This window comes from Pempheris klunzingeri, chromosome 9, assembly GCF_042242105.1.
Source record: "Pempheris klunzingeri isolate RE-2024b chromosome 9, fPemKlu1.hap1, whole genome shotgun sequence".
Classification (NCBI taxonomy): domain Eukaryota; kingdom Metazoa; phylum Chordata; class Actinopteri; order Acropomatiformes; family Pempheridae; genus Pempheris; species Pempheris klunzingeri.
In genome coordinates, this window is record NC_092020.1 from 3,617,413 (window position 1) to 3,634,082 (window position 16,670).

The window sequence follows — 16,670 nt, forward strand, 5'->3', positions numbered from 1 at the left end:
GTTCAGATTGGGAAACATTTTGGAGCTGGGCAATTAATGATCACTGTCAATTTTATTTAATCAATTTTTATTTTCTCAGGTACGGGATTTTTTTTTTTTTCAGTCTATAAAATGTTGCAAGTATTCAGAGGCCGTGGTGAGACCTTGAGTTTGACTGAACGAGTAAAAAATCTCAAATGGATTCTCCACACATGAGAAGCTAATGTTTAGTATTTATCTTTAAGTGACTTGAAATCATAAGTAGAGTATAAAGAATATACTTTAGTTACACAAATTGTGCATACATATATGTGTGTTTTCTGACTTTATGTTTCTTCTTTATTCCTCTAAATAGCCGTCAAATGAAACAGTCTGAGAATTGAAAAAACACTATTTGGTTAAACTGCAACTTACTGCAACTCATGTCCACACCAAGGCCACTAGATGTGACAAGGGGTTGCATTGCCACATTTTAAATGGGCGCCAAGCCAAAGAGGTTGGAAATTACATTCTTTCAGTTGGCCAGATGGTAACTCACCTCACTCCAGACCAGCATGGTTCCAAAGATGACCTGCAGGCCGTCAAAGAAGTTGTCCCCGATGATGATGACGGTAGCGCCCCCTGTGGTCCAGCCTTCACTGGGGCTGATGGCTTTGATGCTGGGGGTTGCTGCAAGAGTCAGAGACAAAATAGATTAGATGCTAACCTAACCAACCTAACGACAGAACCATAAAGGTCCTCACTGCTGGCACCATGTACAGTCCCCTCATCTCTTGCCATCTCTCTCTCTTCCCCACACACACACTCACCTCTCTCCTCTCTCCCAGGGGTCGGGGGCGAGCGAGGAATACTAATCAGAATGATTATACGCACCCCGTTATTAAACATCACCCCTGCCCTGTGTGTGAGGGCAGCGGCGGTGCGCTTGTTTTATGACACGTGGCAAAGCGTGCAGGCGTGTAAATGTCAGGTGTGCTGAGTGTCTGATCAAAGGCCACGCGACCGGGGAGCACAGCAGAGCCAACAGTAGCTCTGCCCTCGGAATACGCCGCCTTCATTAACCAAACACTTAGCTCTTGCTCAGCTGTCTGTTTCATATATCTGAGCAGCTACCTCAGCGTCTGGCCGCTGAGCACATTGACCACACAGGGTCATTTCTGCTCCTGCTTGGATATTTGTAATGCATTTTGTAAGCTTTCAATGTTTTCTCTTAAAACATATTCTTTATATCTTATCGGACAAAGTACATGGGATAACAACAATAAACCACATTTTCAATAACTGGTATTCAATGTGCTTTTTGAACTTATCTGTTGGTATTATGGACTTGGAGATTACTGGATGTGATTGAAGAAAAGAACAGCATTGGGAAAATACATGTTTGTACAAGCTAAATCTCCTCTCCTTAACAGATATGCAGCTTGTCAGACATGCTGTAATTCTGTAAAGCGGCATAATCCACTTTAGACTAGGCTGACTTTTTTCCCTGAAGCCTAGCCTTTGCTCTTTGCCTGACTCCCTGTTCTGTTGATCCTCCCCAACAAGCTGGAATGATATTTAGCCCCCCGATACGCCTGCAGAGATCAACGTTCACCAAGCAGCAATCTGTGGCCGTAATCATGGCCTAAGATGCTTCCTTTTCACAGCCGCTGATATTATGTGCGCTCCATGTGCATGTGTGTGCTTGTGTGTGTGGATTAACCAGATGGTGGAACGTGAATCCATGTGATAGGATTATACTTTGGGGTGTTCCTCGGTGCCATCTGTTCAACTCTATGCACTGCTCATCTATTACCGCCTGTAATGGGCCCCCAAAGTTGTGTATCCTGCACACAAACTCAGCACACACTAGAAACAGAAAGAAACCGCTGTCTTCTATCTTACCATTTAATCTTTTCTTTTTACCATTATGCACTTTTACCCCCTCCTCTCTTTGTTTTTACTCCTGTTGTTCTCCCTTCCAAACCCAGTCATCAGGAGAATAGAAAATCAGAGAGGAGGAAATGCCCAAACAAATCTCTCTGACACAAGGAACATCTGTTAGCGTACTGTGAGCACTCTTCTTTCTGTGTAAGATCCAAGTCTTGCTGACGTCTCCAATATGTCTCGTCTTTGTGAACTTTTCTAATCGTCTGTGAGACCAGTCACAGGGACAAGTGGACCACCTTACCTCTAGAGAATAGTCATTAGAAAGACTTAACCGCAACATTCAATCTTAATGCAATCTACTGTAGGCCATCATGTAAATCCCTTCTTAGTTTTTTGTCATTATCATCCCTGAGGTTGACTTTCCTCAAAGAAAAAAAAAATATGTTTCTCTTATTCAATGTCTGGGAAATCGAAATGAGAAAATAACTGGATTAGGGACTTGGGAATCAGTGCGGGCTCCTAAATCATGTGCACATGTCATTATGAAGTATTAAAGGTTTGGGTCTGACTGTGCATGCGGGGGTGTGTGTGTGCGCGCATGGGCTTTTTGTGTGTGTATGGGTGTGTTTGAAAACCTGAGGGATGGGGAGTGATGGAGGGCTGGAGGATAAAAGCAGGTCTCCGAGGAAATAAAGCCAGTGTTGGCTTTAAGCAGAACAGACCTCATAAGACACATAGTGCTTATGCGAGGCAGAGTAGAAGGCCCAGAGGCAGAGACCTGAGGGGAGCAAGCCACAAGGGAGAGACAAGAGACTCACTAGCTACCACTCTCTCCTCTCTTAGCTCAAGTTAGAAACCCTACAAGAGAGGAAAGTGAGAATCTGGGAGGAAGCAGGAGGGAGATAAGAAAGAAGGCAAGAGAGCAGGTTTGAGAGGGATAGAGTGGAGACAGAGGAGGGGTTGAGTGCGGAGCCAGACAGGGGGGAAGGGGGTGAGTGAGGGAGGGGAGGGAGATGAGGGGAGCCGAACAGACAGAAAGAAAGTGAGAAAGACAAAGAAAGCTCGGTGAGGGAGTCTGGGCTTTTTGTCTAGCTTTTGATACCATGTTCCAGGTAGGATGGTGTTCCTTCCGAGGGGTCCAGTCTTCGAGCACGGCGCCCGTGTTTGGAGTTGTTGTGCACAAACATGTTGTCAGAGACGGCCAGGACGTGACCCTCCACGCTCACCGTAGTCGACACAACCACCTGAGAAAGGGAAAGACAGATGGAAACCATGGATCTCATGACTAAGCCTCATTTTGCTGTAGACACCTGCAAAGTATCCAGCATGCTGTTGTGTACATGTTCATGTGCTAATTTATGAATAGATTATACATTCCTGTAAAATCTTACGTGGATTTAACACAGAATTCTAAATACTCCACTAAGTTCACCAGCTAGTCACTAACTTTGTCTGGTGCTTGGTGCTTGGCAGGTAGTGTTCTGCTGACTTTTTTAGCTGAACAGCATCCTGCTGCAGCCGTAAAGGACTATGAGAAAAGTGCAAGTGAACCAAAATAGTGAAGATGCAGGCCCTTGGAAAAAAAATCTAAACAATGAGCTGAAAGATGCTAAAATGCTTTATAGAGATGAGGTGAACTGCAGAGCTGGGTGATAATTCCCAGTGGATTCATCAGCACAAGCACCCCCTCTAACATTTCACAAAGTAATTTGGCCCATTGTTATAATAAAAACCTAAATTACAGCTGCTTTAAATACTTTTAAAGTAAATTTATGGACATTTGAGCATTTGGGAGTGAAACTATAATTAATTTTCATGCATCCACCTGCCATGCTTGTGGCGGGGCTGCTGTATAGCCTGCAAGTTAAGTGTATTGTTGAGACCATGTTGGGGCAATCTGTAACTTTACTAAGGGTGTTACGGAAGCACAGAGAACATTTATGCAAGGGCGGCCACAGTTTCTCCACAGTTGAAGGTATTGAGGCACATGCATGGATATTTTCTGTTGTAAAATTTGATGGAATGAAAAAAATATTTGATTTGATTTTGTTGTTAGTGCACACTGTGCTCTCTTCTTTCTTTCCTGTAAAAGCTTGGTTTCTCTTCAACTGCAGGGTGGTTATGCTGTTGCTTTGTCTGATGCTTTGCAAAAAAAAAAAAAAAAAATCACAGTCTCAGGAAGTTGTGGCCCACTTGTCCACCGTAGCATACGTTCTGTATGCGTGCAGACAGTTGCATCTCACCTGAAAACGCCTCATGTCTCGAGGGTTCCCTGCATTCTTCAGGCAGTTCTGGTTACACTTCAGGAAGAACTTGAGGAAGAACCTGCATATGCAAAGAGCGAGACACAGAGAGAGGAACAAATGAGCAAGTGAAAGAGCAGTTGCCTGCCAGTGAAAGTACAGCATGAGCTACTTCAAGACAACATGAAATACAAGTAAAACAAATAAGAGAGCAGCGGCAGACAAGGCTCATACACTATCCCTCCCTCATCCATCAGTTGTTTATGACAAAGGCAGTTTTCTATGTAAAAACAGCTCCGGGATATTGAGTAAGATGCTACCTTGTATATCCATCTCCGAGCTGCTGTCACATCTTGCCATAAACTCACTGGGGCAGACGCAGGCCCCCCCAGCTGCAGAGCCGTGTGACGGAGGTTGTGCTGTAGCTACTATGCAGCGCAGTGTTGCCATTCCTGCCTCTCTCAATCTCAGTGTGAGAGACCACATCAACAGCACCTGCCATGCATTATTAATAGGCTGAGATGGCAAGTATGGCTACCCACATCAATACTTAATGAGGGAGGGAGGAGGGAGGGTCGGAGGAGTAGAGAGGGGGTGCGGAGGGGGCGGGAGGGGTGGGGGCACCGGAGGCCTGAAAAGCAGAGAGGGGACGGCTGACAATTTATTCCCTTGCCCCACCCCAAAGGCTAGAAGCCTGACAACTTCTTCTTTTACTGAAACTACAGTACTGTAGATCTCTCCCTTCTGCATTGTCTCTCACTCTGAAAAGAAAAAAAAAACTGTATCAAATGAACCGTGAAAATAAACAGCGCCGTGTACAAATAAACAGGAACCCTCAAAAAGGGGGAAAATAAAACTACAACATTTCCCTGCCCCCCCTCCTCCTCCTCCCTTTGAGGTAGCTCAAAGAAGTGCTGACAGCTGAAAGTGCTTACAATACAGATCTCCACCAGCCAGAGAGAGAATCACTCCTTTGCTCAGCTTTTCTTTCATATGTCTTATTTTCTACCCTCTGTTCATTTGTTATGGCTAGGATTCTGCACTGGGCAGCGCGTTTGGAGCCAACTGCCTTAGATATAATCATGCACGGGCAAACGCATCTCACACACACATAGAGAGACATGTCAAGAGAAACACAGTAAGCAGCAGTGTGCCTTGGACAATTGCTTCATCTAGAAAAAAAAAAGCAAAACAAAAAACAAGAGAGCAAAGAAGACAAATGGACAGACCAGAGTTCTGTCTCATTTCAAGAGCCAGCCTACTGCTGTGCGCATTACAAGCATCTGATGTAACACAAGAACTCGTGAATTTATCCCTGACAACTTTTAAATGCACGACAGCTGGTTAGTGGTAGACACTCTTCTTCAAGTGAAGAAGAAGCCTCTTATGATGTGAATAACAAACTGTCTTTCTCTGCCGCTGTCTTTTTTTTTTCTCCCTGCTTTGTTTGTGTTCTGATTTACGATCTCGCTGGCGCAAGAGGCTAAATCTGAATGAGGAGGGGAGAAAGGAAGAGAGGAAAGGAAGTAGAAAGTGAGAGGAGAAAAAGATTGAAAGATAGACAGAAGGACAAGGTGGAGAGTATGTGAAATTCGAAAAGGAGAGACAGACCACCCTCCTGTATATTTTAGAAGCTGTAGGCCAATATCTCAATAATTCATGAAGTGGAGAGATGGATTTTTTTTTTTTATACTGGCTGTTGGACCCCAAAGGCTGAGGGTCTCCCAACTTTCTTATCTCCTCGAGGTCAGAGAGCAGCCTCGCAGACAGCTGTGGACCACATCCACTTGTCCAACATACTCCACCTTCCTCACTCCACCTCCTGTTTAATTCATTGACTCCGCTCTCTCCCCAATGTGTCCTTCTCCTCCTCCTCTGAGGTATTCATGATAGACAGATGATGGATAAGTGGATATGGGAAAGTTAGGGTCACCAGAGTCAGAGGTGACCAAATCAGGAGGTTAAATATTAGAGTTTGGATTGGAGAGGAGGAGGAAGACGAAAAAGTGAGACTGCGCTGAGATATTGAGTGCGAAAAAGAGATGAAGACAGTAAGTCAGAAAGTCAGCATGCCTCATTCGCTCTGCCATACATCAGCGTGTCCCCTCGATCTCCTGCACACGTGGATCATCTGATTTATTATTTACATGACTTAAGGTGTCTGGAGTCAGCCGCACGGAAACATTACAAAACTGTAGCATGTTGATTCCTCGGTGCTCTATCTCATCTCCCAGGGAGCCGGGGGACTGGAATCACCACTGCACACATTTACATGGATCAACAGAGTGTGTGGGTGTGTGTGGAGGGGGTGGGGGTGGGGGTGGGAGGGGGGTGATAAAGTGCAGCGTGTGTTCATATGCAACAGCAGAGATTACCACAAGGATTTATGGTTAATCTGATTGACAGCTGACCAGTAAATATGGACAGATCGCTGACGATAGCCTATAATTCTCTCATTTGCTCCATTCAGCTCTCTATTGTCATGTTTTCCTTGCTTTTAAACAATGAATCAGATAATTTACTGCTTCATAGTTGTTGCTTTCTTTCTCGTGATGCTATTTTTGTCAGATGCATCCCCACAACCTCCAAATGTATTAATTTCAATTGATTGTAAAGTGGATATTAAGCAACACATCAAAAGTGAATATTGATAGAATATGGTTTTCATTATCCATTACCTTTAGCAAACTGTTTCAAGTGTGTATCCATAACATCAGAAAGATTTAAATTCATGCAGTCTTAATGGCAGCACAGCGACCTCAGGCTGGTGGGTGGTATGCACTGGTCTGTCAGCATATTGGAGTTGGTGGCTTACTGGTTATTGTTGCATTCACTAAAGATCTGTATCACACCAATTTCTATTTCGATGTTATTTTTTCCTGTATATCTTTCCGCCTTGCACCTTGTACCCCCCCGACAACTGCTTTACATACTGGCACAAATATTCAAATATTGCACAAGTTGTGTTTTAAAGATAACTCTGGTATTTCTTTAGACCTAATGTCTTTAAAAGTGACTGAGGAATGTGTGAGAAGGCTTTAAAACAGCATTTAAATCATTATTGATTAACAGTTAAATGAATAAATAAAAGGTTTACATGAGAGGGATATTTGGACTCCTCAGTATGTTTAATGCCGGGGCTCTAGTCCTGCATGTGATGTTTCAAATTCTTAAAAATAATGTTGCAAAACTATATCTCATCTCAAAATATCTCCTGCATACATTCTTGTTTTGATTATTGCCTCCTGTACCTTGTTTGTATTCGAGACCCTGGCTGGTTTCAAGCTGTTTTACTTTGCAGACTCCACAGCTACAAATATTACCAGAGCAAATTGCCGCACCGGCCGGATTAAATGAAATAAAACCATTTTGCTCACACGTAATTACCCCCAAATCCAGGAATGGCTGTGGAAGTGAATTTGTGTAAATAACTGCTTGGCCTCTTGAAGCCTCATGGCATAAATTTGTAACAGCGAAAACGAACGAATAAACACATGCAGCCAGTCGCCATAGTAATTTAATGATCTCACACTTTCATCATATCATAACGGGCATTATTTGTCACTTTGGAGCAATTAAACACAAAATCACCCTCTGCCCATAAAAAAACAAAACAAGGAAAGCAATTATAACACAACTTTTAAGTAATCCCTGTAGCATCTAAATATTATTACAGTGGTGATAAAGATTGTCTAAGCGATTAGCTAACAGCAAGGAAGCCTCCGAGGGACAATTCTGCTATATTTTCTAATAATTTTCCTACATTAGCAACAAATGAGGTAAAGAGTTGTTTTCCTTGTCAAATTTAACACAGATAACTTTGGAACTGTGTGGTTTTATCTTCCTCAGTAGTTCTAGTTTATTCATCTTTTCAGCCTTTTGTTACACATTGTACATCTTTTTGCCTCATTTCTTTATTCTTTGCCCCTCCTCTCTCTGCTCTTTCTGTTTTGCTCTGACGCCAATGTGCTGTAAAAATGGCTGTGGGTGATGCCATAATTCAGCCCTCTCCTCTCCCTCTCCCTCCATCCATTTCTGCCGTACAGATCATCTCCAGAAGAAAAGCACTGTGTCTGGCTCCTAATATGCTTCATGAGGTGTGTAATTCACTGTGCTCCGGAGGGGAGCCATTTGTCTCGGGGGTTAACTAAGTGACACAACAGCACTTCCCCATGCCTGTTACCACCGTGGGACATGTTGAACTAATCTAAGCAGGTAGAGGAATGGAAGATCCTGCACTTCGGCAATTAAACATTAAGATTTGCTCAGGAAATCGATCCTAATGAAGTCAGAGGCGAGTTCAAATTAAGTGTAAATATTTGTAAGCAAATATAATGTTACAGCAGAAAAAAAAGGAGTGACTAATAGACGACCAAACTAGAAGTGAAGTCTGGTGCTCTCAGAGAACCAAATATCTTCCTCAGCTTCTGCTTTGTGTATTTTTTTTTCTCCCCTTGTGTGTTTCATTTCTCGTATTCTTTCTTTTCTCTGCAACTCTTTCACTCTTTCCGCCATGCATCACTGACACTTCAACCAAGACCCTGACTGGCTTGTTTTCGTGGTGACCTGTCTCCCTGCCTGCAGTATATGTTTAAGTGTGGAAGTACACACACACACACGCACACACGCACATACACACACACACACACGCACACAAACACACACTAATTTAGGGAGATTTATGAGAGGGGCCTTGCACCAGGAGCCATGCAGGCTGACCCCAGGGGTGTAGGGGGGCACTGGGTGGGGGAGGGGGCCTGGCTCCACAGGGGGTGACATTAATAATCCAGAACCAGGTCTGTCTCTGGGCCTGGCCCTGGGCCTCGGACACCAGTGGCCCAGTTTACTGGGAGATAAACATCCAGATCAAGATGCCACACTAATACCAGATAGATACATATATAGATAGATGATACCGCAGCTAAAAAAGACAAAACATGAAAGAAAACACGCAGAAACACATATTGAACATACACAAACTTGACGATAGGCAGACAAAGACGGACCATCACACACTCGCACGAACACACTTTATACCATTCCTTTGGAGTGCTACTCCTCAAAGTAGCAGCGAGCACCTCTATATTGCCCTCATGTCTATCTTAAGTGTCATGATTTATTCAAATAGAACATCTCACTGTGTTGAAAAATTCATTTCCAGCTCGCTCCGTGCATCGTCCCATCCTCCTCTTCGTCTGTATCTGCTCAATGTGTGTGCATGTCATGTCAGCTGAATTTGTCCTGTTGTTAAATATTTCTAAGTACAAATGGACCCTGGAGGAGGGGGACGGTGGGTCAGGGAGGATCCGCACTGTGCCTTCGCCGCTCAGGGAGAGGCCCCACTTGGGAGAGATCGCTCCTCGCTTCCCTGGAGCCGGAGCTCCAGTCCCAGCTTGGGGACAGTAGTCCCAGAGACACTTAACCAATTGTGTTTCATCCATTTCATCCGAAAAGGATCATTCAAAATTCAACTAAGAAATCGTGCAGCGAGCATTGAAAGACAGGCAATGAGATCTCTCCTGCGTGGGAACAGTGTAGGAGAAAGGAGTGCTGGCTTCAACAACTTGTAGCCAGATAACGTCGCTACCTGTGGTCTGGCTTTACACCAAAACACCAGGGACAAAATGCAACCAAATAAACATCTGTGCATGCATGTGTGAATGTGTGTGTGTGCATCAAAGCCATGATGAATAAGAGGCTGTCTGGCTGATGGACAAGCTTGGCAGGCGGTGCTGATTGAAACACTTCCTCTGTCGGGGCCTGGCCCATTAATCTGATGGAGACAGAGACAAAGAGAGCGAGAAAGAGAGACAGAGGGAGAGGGAAAAGCTCCAGGCCCCCAGACCACAAGAGTAATGAAGGGTCTTGGTCCCTCTCACCTTAGCGCTGTCCTGCCATGCTGGGACGGTCTGCTACCCTGTCCAGCCCAAACCCTGCCCTCGTGGGACTGACCAGTGAATAATGGCCCTGTCATCAGCCTGGGTAGACGCCGCCACACAGCCGAAGGGTGTGTGTGACCGCATGTGTGTGTGACCGTGTGCTTATGCCCGCCTACATGCCTCCCCGTGCAGTCATTTACCCTAACTGTTCTCCTCTCTACCTTAGCTGAGGACTGATGTATTCATATTGAATAGTGTTGATTTAAGCACATGTTAAACTTAATGCATAATGCATCGACTATATATAGCTTGATAAAGAGCATTGTGTCAACCTGGGACCAGCCCCATACATTGTGGGGATGAATGTGCCGCTTGCAAAAGTTCTTTCTTTTTGTTCCATTTAAGCACCATATTAAATCATAACTATGACTGTGACTGTACACAGGCTCAAGGTTATGTTTCTAAATGCAGCAGGATCAGAAATCAGAAACTTAATTAGAGTGCCGTGTTTGTTCTCAGGTGAAAAGTTGTTCCCTCCAATTGGTCTTGAGGGAGGAATATGGAAGCAGGGAGCGGGAGAGACCAAGACAATGTGAGACAGAGTGTGTGTGATGGGGGAAAGAAAGGGGGAGAATGATACTGAACGGGAGACGTATGGCTTCCTACAGTGTGTGTGAGCGTGTGTGTGTGTGTGGACATGTGCACATGTGTGTTTTGGCCTTAGCATCCCTCTGTGTTTATCAAACATATTACAGCTCCTTCTAGATTTCTCACCTGCACACCCCCAGCCTGCTACATATGGCCCACCAATCACAAAATAAGGAATCATGCATACATTAGCATAGCTAATGGCCTACCCTCTCCATTTAATATGCAAATTTCCTGAAACATTACTGAATGCCGTCTGTTCTAAATGAATAAATTTGAATCGCAATTAGAATAATCCTTTATAATTAATGAAAACTGTCAATTTTGGTTCATAAGTAATTTGATTAAAGTGGTGATGGGACACTTATGAAGTTCATCGGCCTGCGAGGAGTGTGAACACACTCTCGCACGCATGCATGCAAACACACACACACACAAGCTGCATGACAACCAACAGCAGGGCCAGGGCTGCATTATTGATGTAGATGATTAATAAACTTATGAAAGTGGTTGTCACACATGCCAGACCTTTTTATTTTTTCACCCAACACAACTTCTTTCCACTCCTTTACCGCCATGGAGAAACAACAGATCAATCACTCCTTTCTGCCACCTGACAGAGAGGGAAAAGTGAGGGAGTGATTGAAAAGGTTTCCCGGCCTCGTGGTGCTGTGTCAGTGGCCTGTCTGTCCGGTGGGAGACACTGATGGACTGTCGAGGCAGAGAGAGCACCGCACACACACATGCCAAGTCATTACAGGGGGTTGAAACGTTTCCCTGTTTTTCCTCACAGGGGGACGGGCAGTGCTGCTGTTTGTTGGATTTTATCAGTATATAATAACGTGTTATGAGGAGCATATAGTTGAAGGGGAGGGCAGCCAGTCTCTAACTGTTCATCAACATCCCCTCCTTCACCATTAACTCTCTCATGCTGTGCTATGCTGCTGCTGAAGCATATAATGGTGTCACTTAAATTAGGGTCACTCAACTGTGGGAAATTGTTGCGATGTGTACTGCTTGTGTACCTCTTTCCTTTATACGGTCCGTATGTGATAGTGTCAACTCGAACATGTGTGTGAGTGTGTGTACGTGAGTGTGTTTGCATGGCTTCAACCCAATAATAACGGTCCAGATAGTGTAAAGCCTCGCAGACTAATTAGCCATATCACTGAGAAAATAGCAGCCTGCTAATTAATGGGTATTATGGTATTTCAGAAGTCACTGCTCTAATTGGGAGGGAACTGAGCCTCGCATTTCCATACTGCAGTAATACCGGCTTTATCCGTCCGTCTATCTGTCTGTCTGTCTGTCTGTCTGTCTGTCGATCTACTTGGCATGCTTGCTTTTAAACACAATCCTCCACATGCACGCAGGGAAAATAATTATCCTGCACACGCTCACATTTTGAAACATACATACACACACACACACAGACTGTATTGTTCACTATGCACACATACATACACTGCCAAGTTTTTCCAGATACCACAGGGGGATAAGAATCACTACATAAAACATTTTTGTCACCTCTGACCCATTATCTTATATATTTATTCTGATTGAATATCTTTATATTGCTTTTGGAGAAAAGAAAGCCTAATGCAAGTGAATTGGTGAGTAATATAATCCATCTGAATTACTCGCTGTATCATTTTGTATGTGTGTATCTCCAAACCAGCTCTCTCTGATACACATGCATATCCCCTATAGATTCCTCTTAACCCTATCAGACGGCGGGACAATCAAAATAGATTTGCATTCAAATGCCATATGCTCGGTATCAAATATCAAATCAAGCCTGAGTCAGTGAGACAGACAGAAAGTCATCTCCTCGCTGCTTCCCCCACCTCCCCTCCTGCACCTCCTCCTCCTTTCTCCTCCCAGGGTCCCAGGGACTCCCATTCTCCCCCGGACGAGCTCTATCGAGGACTGACAGGCTGTGGCCAGGGCTTGATTGACAGCCTGTTGATGCTTCTCTTTCCCCAACACACACAACCCTCTCCTCCTATACACACGCGCATACACCCCATTCGCCTTCACCACCTCCCCCCTGCTCGCACACTGGTCTGGGTGTCAGTGATAGCCCCTGGGCTAGTGCCCCGCAGGCTGCACAGCACTATACATACAAATCACAGTGTGTCAGCCTTGTGAATGGGCCCATTTTGACTTTGTCCTTGTAAAGTCAGGCCCCCCCTTGAAGCTGGCTGGATCTGTATCCTGCCTCTTTTTTTTTTTAAACTTTCCCTTTCGTTCACTTATGCACAAGGAGGCAGATGCATGATGAAACTTACACAAAGGGACAAGTCGTTGGAGTATGCACACACATAAGCACACATGTGCACAGAAACACACAGGAAAAATGGCAGATTTAAATGCGGTGCTAATGGGCAGCACCTCACAGGGGCAGGGCATAAATACATCAACAACAACACACACACATAGACGGTCCACACACACCATAACGGCCAAGACCCGGGGCCTAATCTCACACACTCAGCTAGTACACCTGGTTAATGTTAAGAGGGCAGTTATAGTCAATTACATTCCCATATAACGCATAAACCTCCACCCTGCCTGTGCTGGGAGAGTAATTGAAAACAGGCGCAGAACGCACTGGGTTTCAGACAAAAAGTCAACTTCCCACCCCTGACTTTCCCATTCACTGCATGCGCTGTCTTCCCGTTCCATATTGTGGAGTCTTGGGCCCAAATGCGAGGGGGAGGAAGGGGTGGGTTGCCATTTGGATATAAGACAACTAAAGAGCAGGAGGATATGGAGTCATATGAGGTTCTGGAGAGGAAAAAGGAGTGAGGAAGGGGAAGATGGTGAGGGCTTTGTCTCCCATGCAGGTAAGGCGCAGTTAGGGTCGGGGTGAGAGGATGGTGGGCTGGTGGTGGTCCATGTGGGGAGGGGGGGCGAGGGGAGTTAAGGGGGACAGCGGTTGTAAGTAGGAGTTTGAGACTGACAGGTGACATTACCCTGCGTCATGGCTGGAGGGACAGAGGGACAGAGGGCGCGATGGTTATCCAAGCAGAGAAATGTCAACGTCCAGACACTGCTATGACACACACACACACACACACACACACACACACACACACACACACACAAACAAGAGCTGCACAGACACACGAATACACAAAGATCCAGGACAAAGGAGTCTGGAGTCTTTGAGAGCCAAAAAGGCTGGCTACAGTGGGCAGAGATGAAGAGATTACATCCTCTCCATTTAAAAAAGGAGGAGATGAGAATAAAGAGACAAAGCAGAAGAAAAGTCTAAGAGTCACTGACTACACTATTACGAGTCAACAACCTTGCATTTATTCATATCGTCTGCTTTTGAAACATAAGCTTCAGTCCATTCGTGAAGTCGGTTCTTTCCTCACATTTGTCCCTTTTCAATCTGTTCTCTGGCGTTTTCATTAAAGCCTAACCTAATTTTGGCAAAGCTTATAAAATGTCCATATTGCTGCTCATTCGACCCCATTGATTTAGTGTTTGGTTAAATATTCACGACTGTGGATGCAATTAACATGCTGTTAATGAATAATTGATCGCATCTTAAGCGGCCATAAAACTCATGCATATTAATTATTGAAACAGGAAATATGAAAAAACAACCTTCCTTGTTTTGCCTCAATCAACGTTCTTTCATTTTGTTTCTTTAGTCAGGAAGGACTGTTAAGAGTATTCAAGGGGGAAAAGAGGGACTTATGAGTGTGTGTGTGTGTGTGTGTGTGTGTATGTACGGGAAGGAGAAAGGAGGCAGAAAGTGCTATGAACACTATGCAAATGCCTCCTGTAAACATCACTTTAACAGCTCTTATATGCATTTAAGCTGCCTCTGAGTACATCCATTTAGCTCATACATCTCTGTGTGTGTCTGAGTGTCGTACAGCTCAGTGCGACGTGGAGTACAGTGAGGGTGAGTGTTGTGTTGACAGCCTCGGTGTGACAGAGGAACTAGCTGTCTGTTTTGAGAGACAAGCATTTACCAGGAGCGAACACAACAAAAAACAAATCTGGCGAACATGGGAGGCTTGTCAGCGCAAGACTGGAGATCAGTCAGCCAACAATGAGCTTTCCTCTCCCACTGTGTTTCTACTAGTGTATGGTTATAGGCTGATGTCACCCCTGGCACCTCCCTGAGCCATGGTGGGTAGAGAACAATAGTGTAGGGAGGGAGATGGGGGCGGGAGTCAGCCTGAATGTGCCTCGCATTAATGCTGCGATGCACCTGTGGTCAGGTGAATATTTGACTCCTTTCCCCATGTGTATGTATGAGAGTAAAACTGTGTGTTTGTGCAGTTTTTTGGGGGGGAGGGGTGGGGGGGTTAAATTCATTATCTGTACATCCTGTACTCCTAAACCACTCTAAAATGTCTTGACATGAAAAATACATCCCAGGAGCAGCCACACACTCCAGGAAAACACCAATTTACATCGTTGCTTGTTATTTATTTAGCAAGCAAAAAGCTCTTCGAGGTGTGTGTGTGTGTGTGTGTGTGTGTGTGTGTGTGTGTGTGTGTGCTATGTGTATGTTACCCCCCTCTACCTCCCTATCCAGCACCTAACTAACTACTCAACGACGTTGGTGCCTCGGAGCTAAAAGTGACAAGCCGTCAATTGTGTTACAATATTAACCCCCTCTCAATGTCTGCGTGCCCGTCTTCTTCTCTGTGATGTCGGCTTGATCAAAGAAGCAGTTCTTTGGCAAAAATAACCAGGGAGAGTGAGATGGAGGACACCATGCTGCTTACAGTCTGATGAACGACGGCCAGTCTCTCAGCAAAACACTGTCCTCCTTTTCTTTTCTTTGTCTCTCCCTCTCAGTCTCTCTCATTATCTCATTCTTCCTCTCTCTTGGAGAGGCAACATGAGGTGTTGGCTGAGCATGATTCAATATCTTCTATATACAGCCGGGCGGTAAGTAGTGGTTCATGGAGTGTGCGATATGCAATTTTATGGAGAGGGAGATGCAACTGTATATGCTCAAGCTTTTTATATGGAGAGGAAGACAGCGCTCGCCAACATTTTTTTTCCCCATTTCGTTCTTACTACGCTGAAGAGAGATTGAAGTAGGGCTGGGTGGGGGATAAAAGAGAGAAGCAGACCACCAGAGAAACAGAAAATGATAGAAAGATGCCCCACGCCTGTGTTTTATCTCATCTTAGCAGGTTCACCTAGCGGTGAGATTCCTCAAACGCACCTTCAGTCATCAGCAAGTGGGGAGCTAAAGAGAAAGGGATGGAGAGAGGGAGAGAGAGAGCGAGAGAGGGAAAAGAGAGAAAGTAAGCACATACACACAGAGAAGAGAGAGAGATGGGAGGTGGATCTCTATGGCTAATTCTCTGGGTGTGGGAAAGCAGAGCACCTAACACAGGTTGGCCTGGTTTCAGTAATGAGTTTGATTCTTCTCTCTGCCTCCTCAGTCTCACTGGGGACTAAGACTGCATAATAACATCCTCCATACACACACACACACACGCGCACACACACACACACACACACACACAAATAGGTCTATGGGGAGCTAATTATTCTCACCTGTGTTAATTATTGCTGTAAGCCAATCAGCGGACTCTGTGCTAATTAGGCAGTGTTAGGTCTGATTAGTGTTTTGCAGCAGGCCCACTCAAACTGTTATCTACCATACTAGTCCCCTCAGGCAAGAGAGGAGAGAGGAGAACAGGTGGAGGCTTGCCCTGTGTGTGTGTGTGTGTGTGTGTGTGTGAGAGAGAAAGAGAGAGAGAGTGTGTGTGTGCGCTCATCCTTAATAATAAATAACTGAGGGACAGCTTAAATTCACAATAAAACAAAGTCTAATCAGTTTCTTTTCTAATCAAACTTCCATTAAACAAAACCACGCATGCCATCAATTCAACCAGTCTCTGCCCTCTGAGTTAATTGGCCCTGGTTTGGGGTCATTTCTTTTATCTGGACAAACAGCCCCTGTGCCCTTTTAGTTAATGAGGGCTGATCCAGGATCAGTTCTGTCACTAATGGCTCCTTTTTGCCAGGATAACCCCTCGGATTGATCCACACATCACAC

At 44.8% G+C, this 16,670-nt stretch overlaps 1 protein-coding gene across 3 annotated transcripts in view; it reads right to left on the minus strand.

Annotated features, from left to right (window-relative positions):
• The window catches only part of ebf1a (EBF transcription factor 1a), a 52,037-nt gene that overhangs the window by 19,055 nt on the left and 16,312 nt on the right, over positions 1–16,670 (minus strand). For 2 of the 3 annotated variants that reach the window (XM_070836358.1, XM_070836357.1), the window contains exons 7-9: positions 4,092–4,173; positions 2,951–3,092; positions 518–648 (exon numbers count right to left, since the gene is read on the minus strand). In XM_070836358.1, the coding sequence (XP_070692459.1) occupies positions 518–648; positions 2,951–3,092; positions 4,092–4,173 (355 nt within the window). Of the gene's footprint in view, positions 1–517; positions 649–782; positions 789–2,950; positions 3,093–4,091; positions 4,174–16,670 lie in introns of all 3 variants that reach the window. The other variant, XM_070836359.1, reaches the window with a different exon arrangement.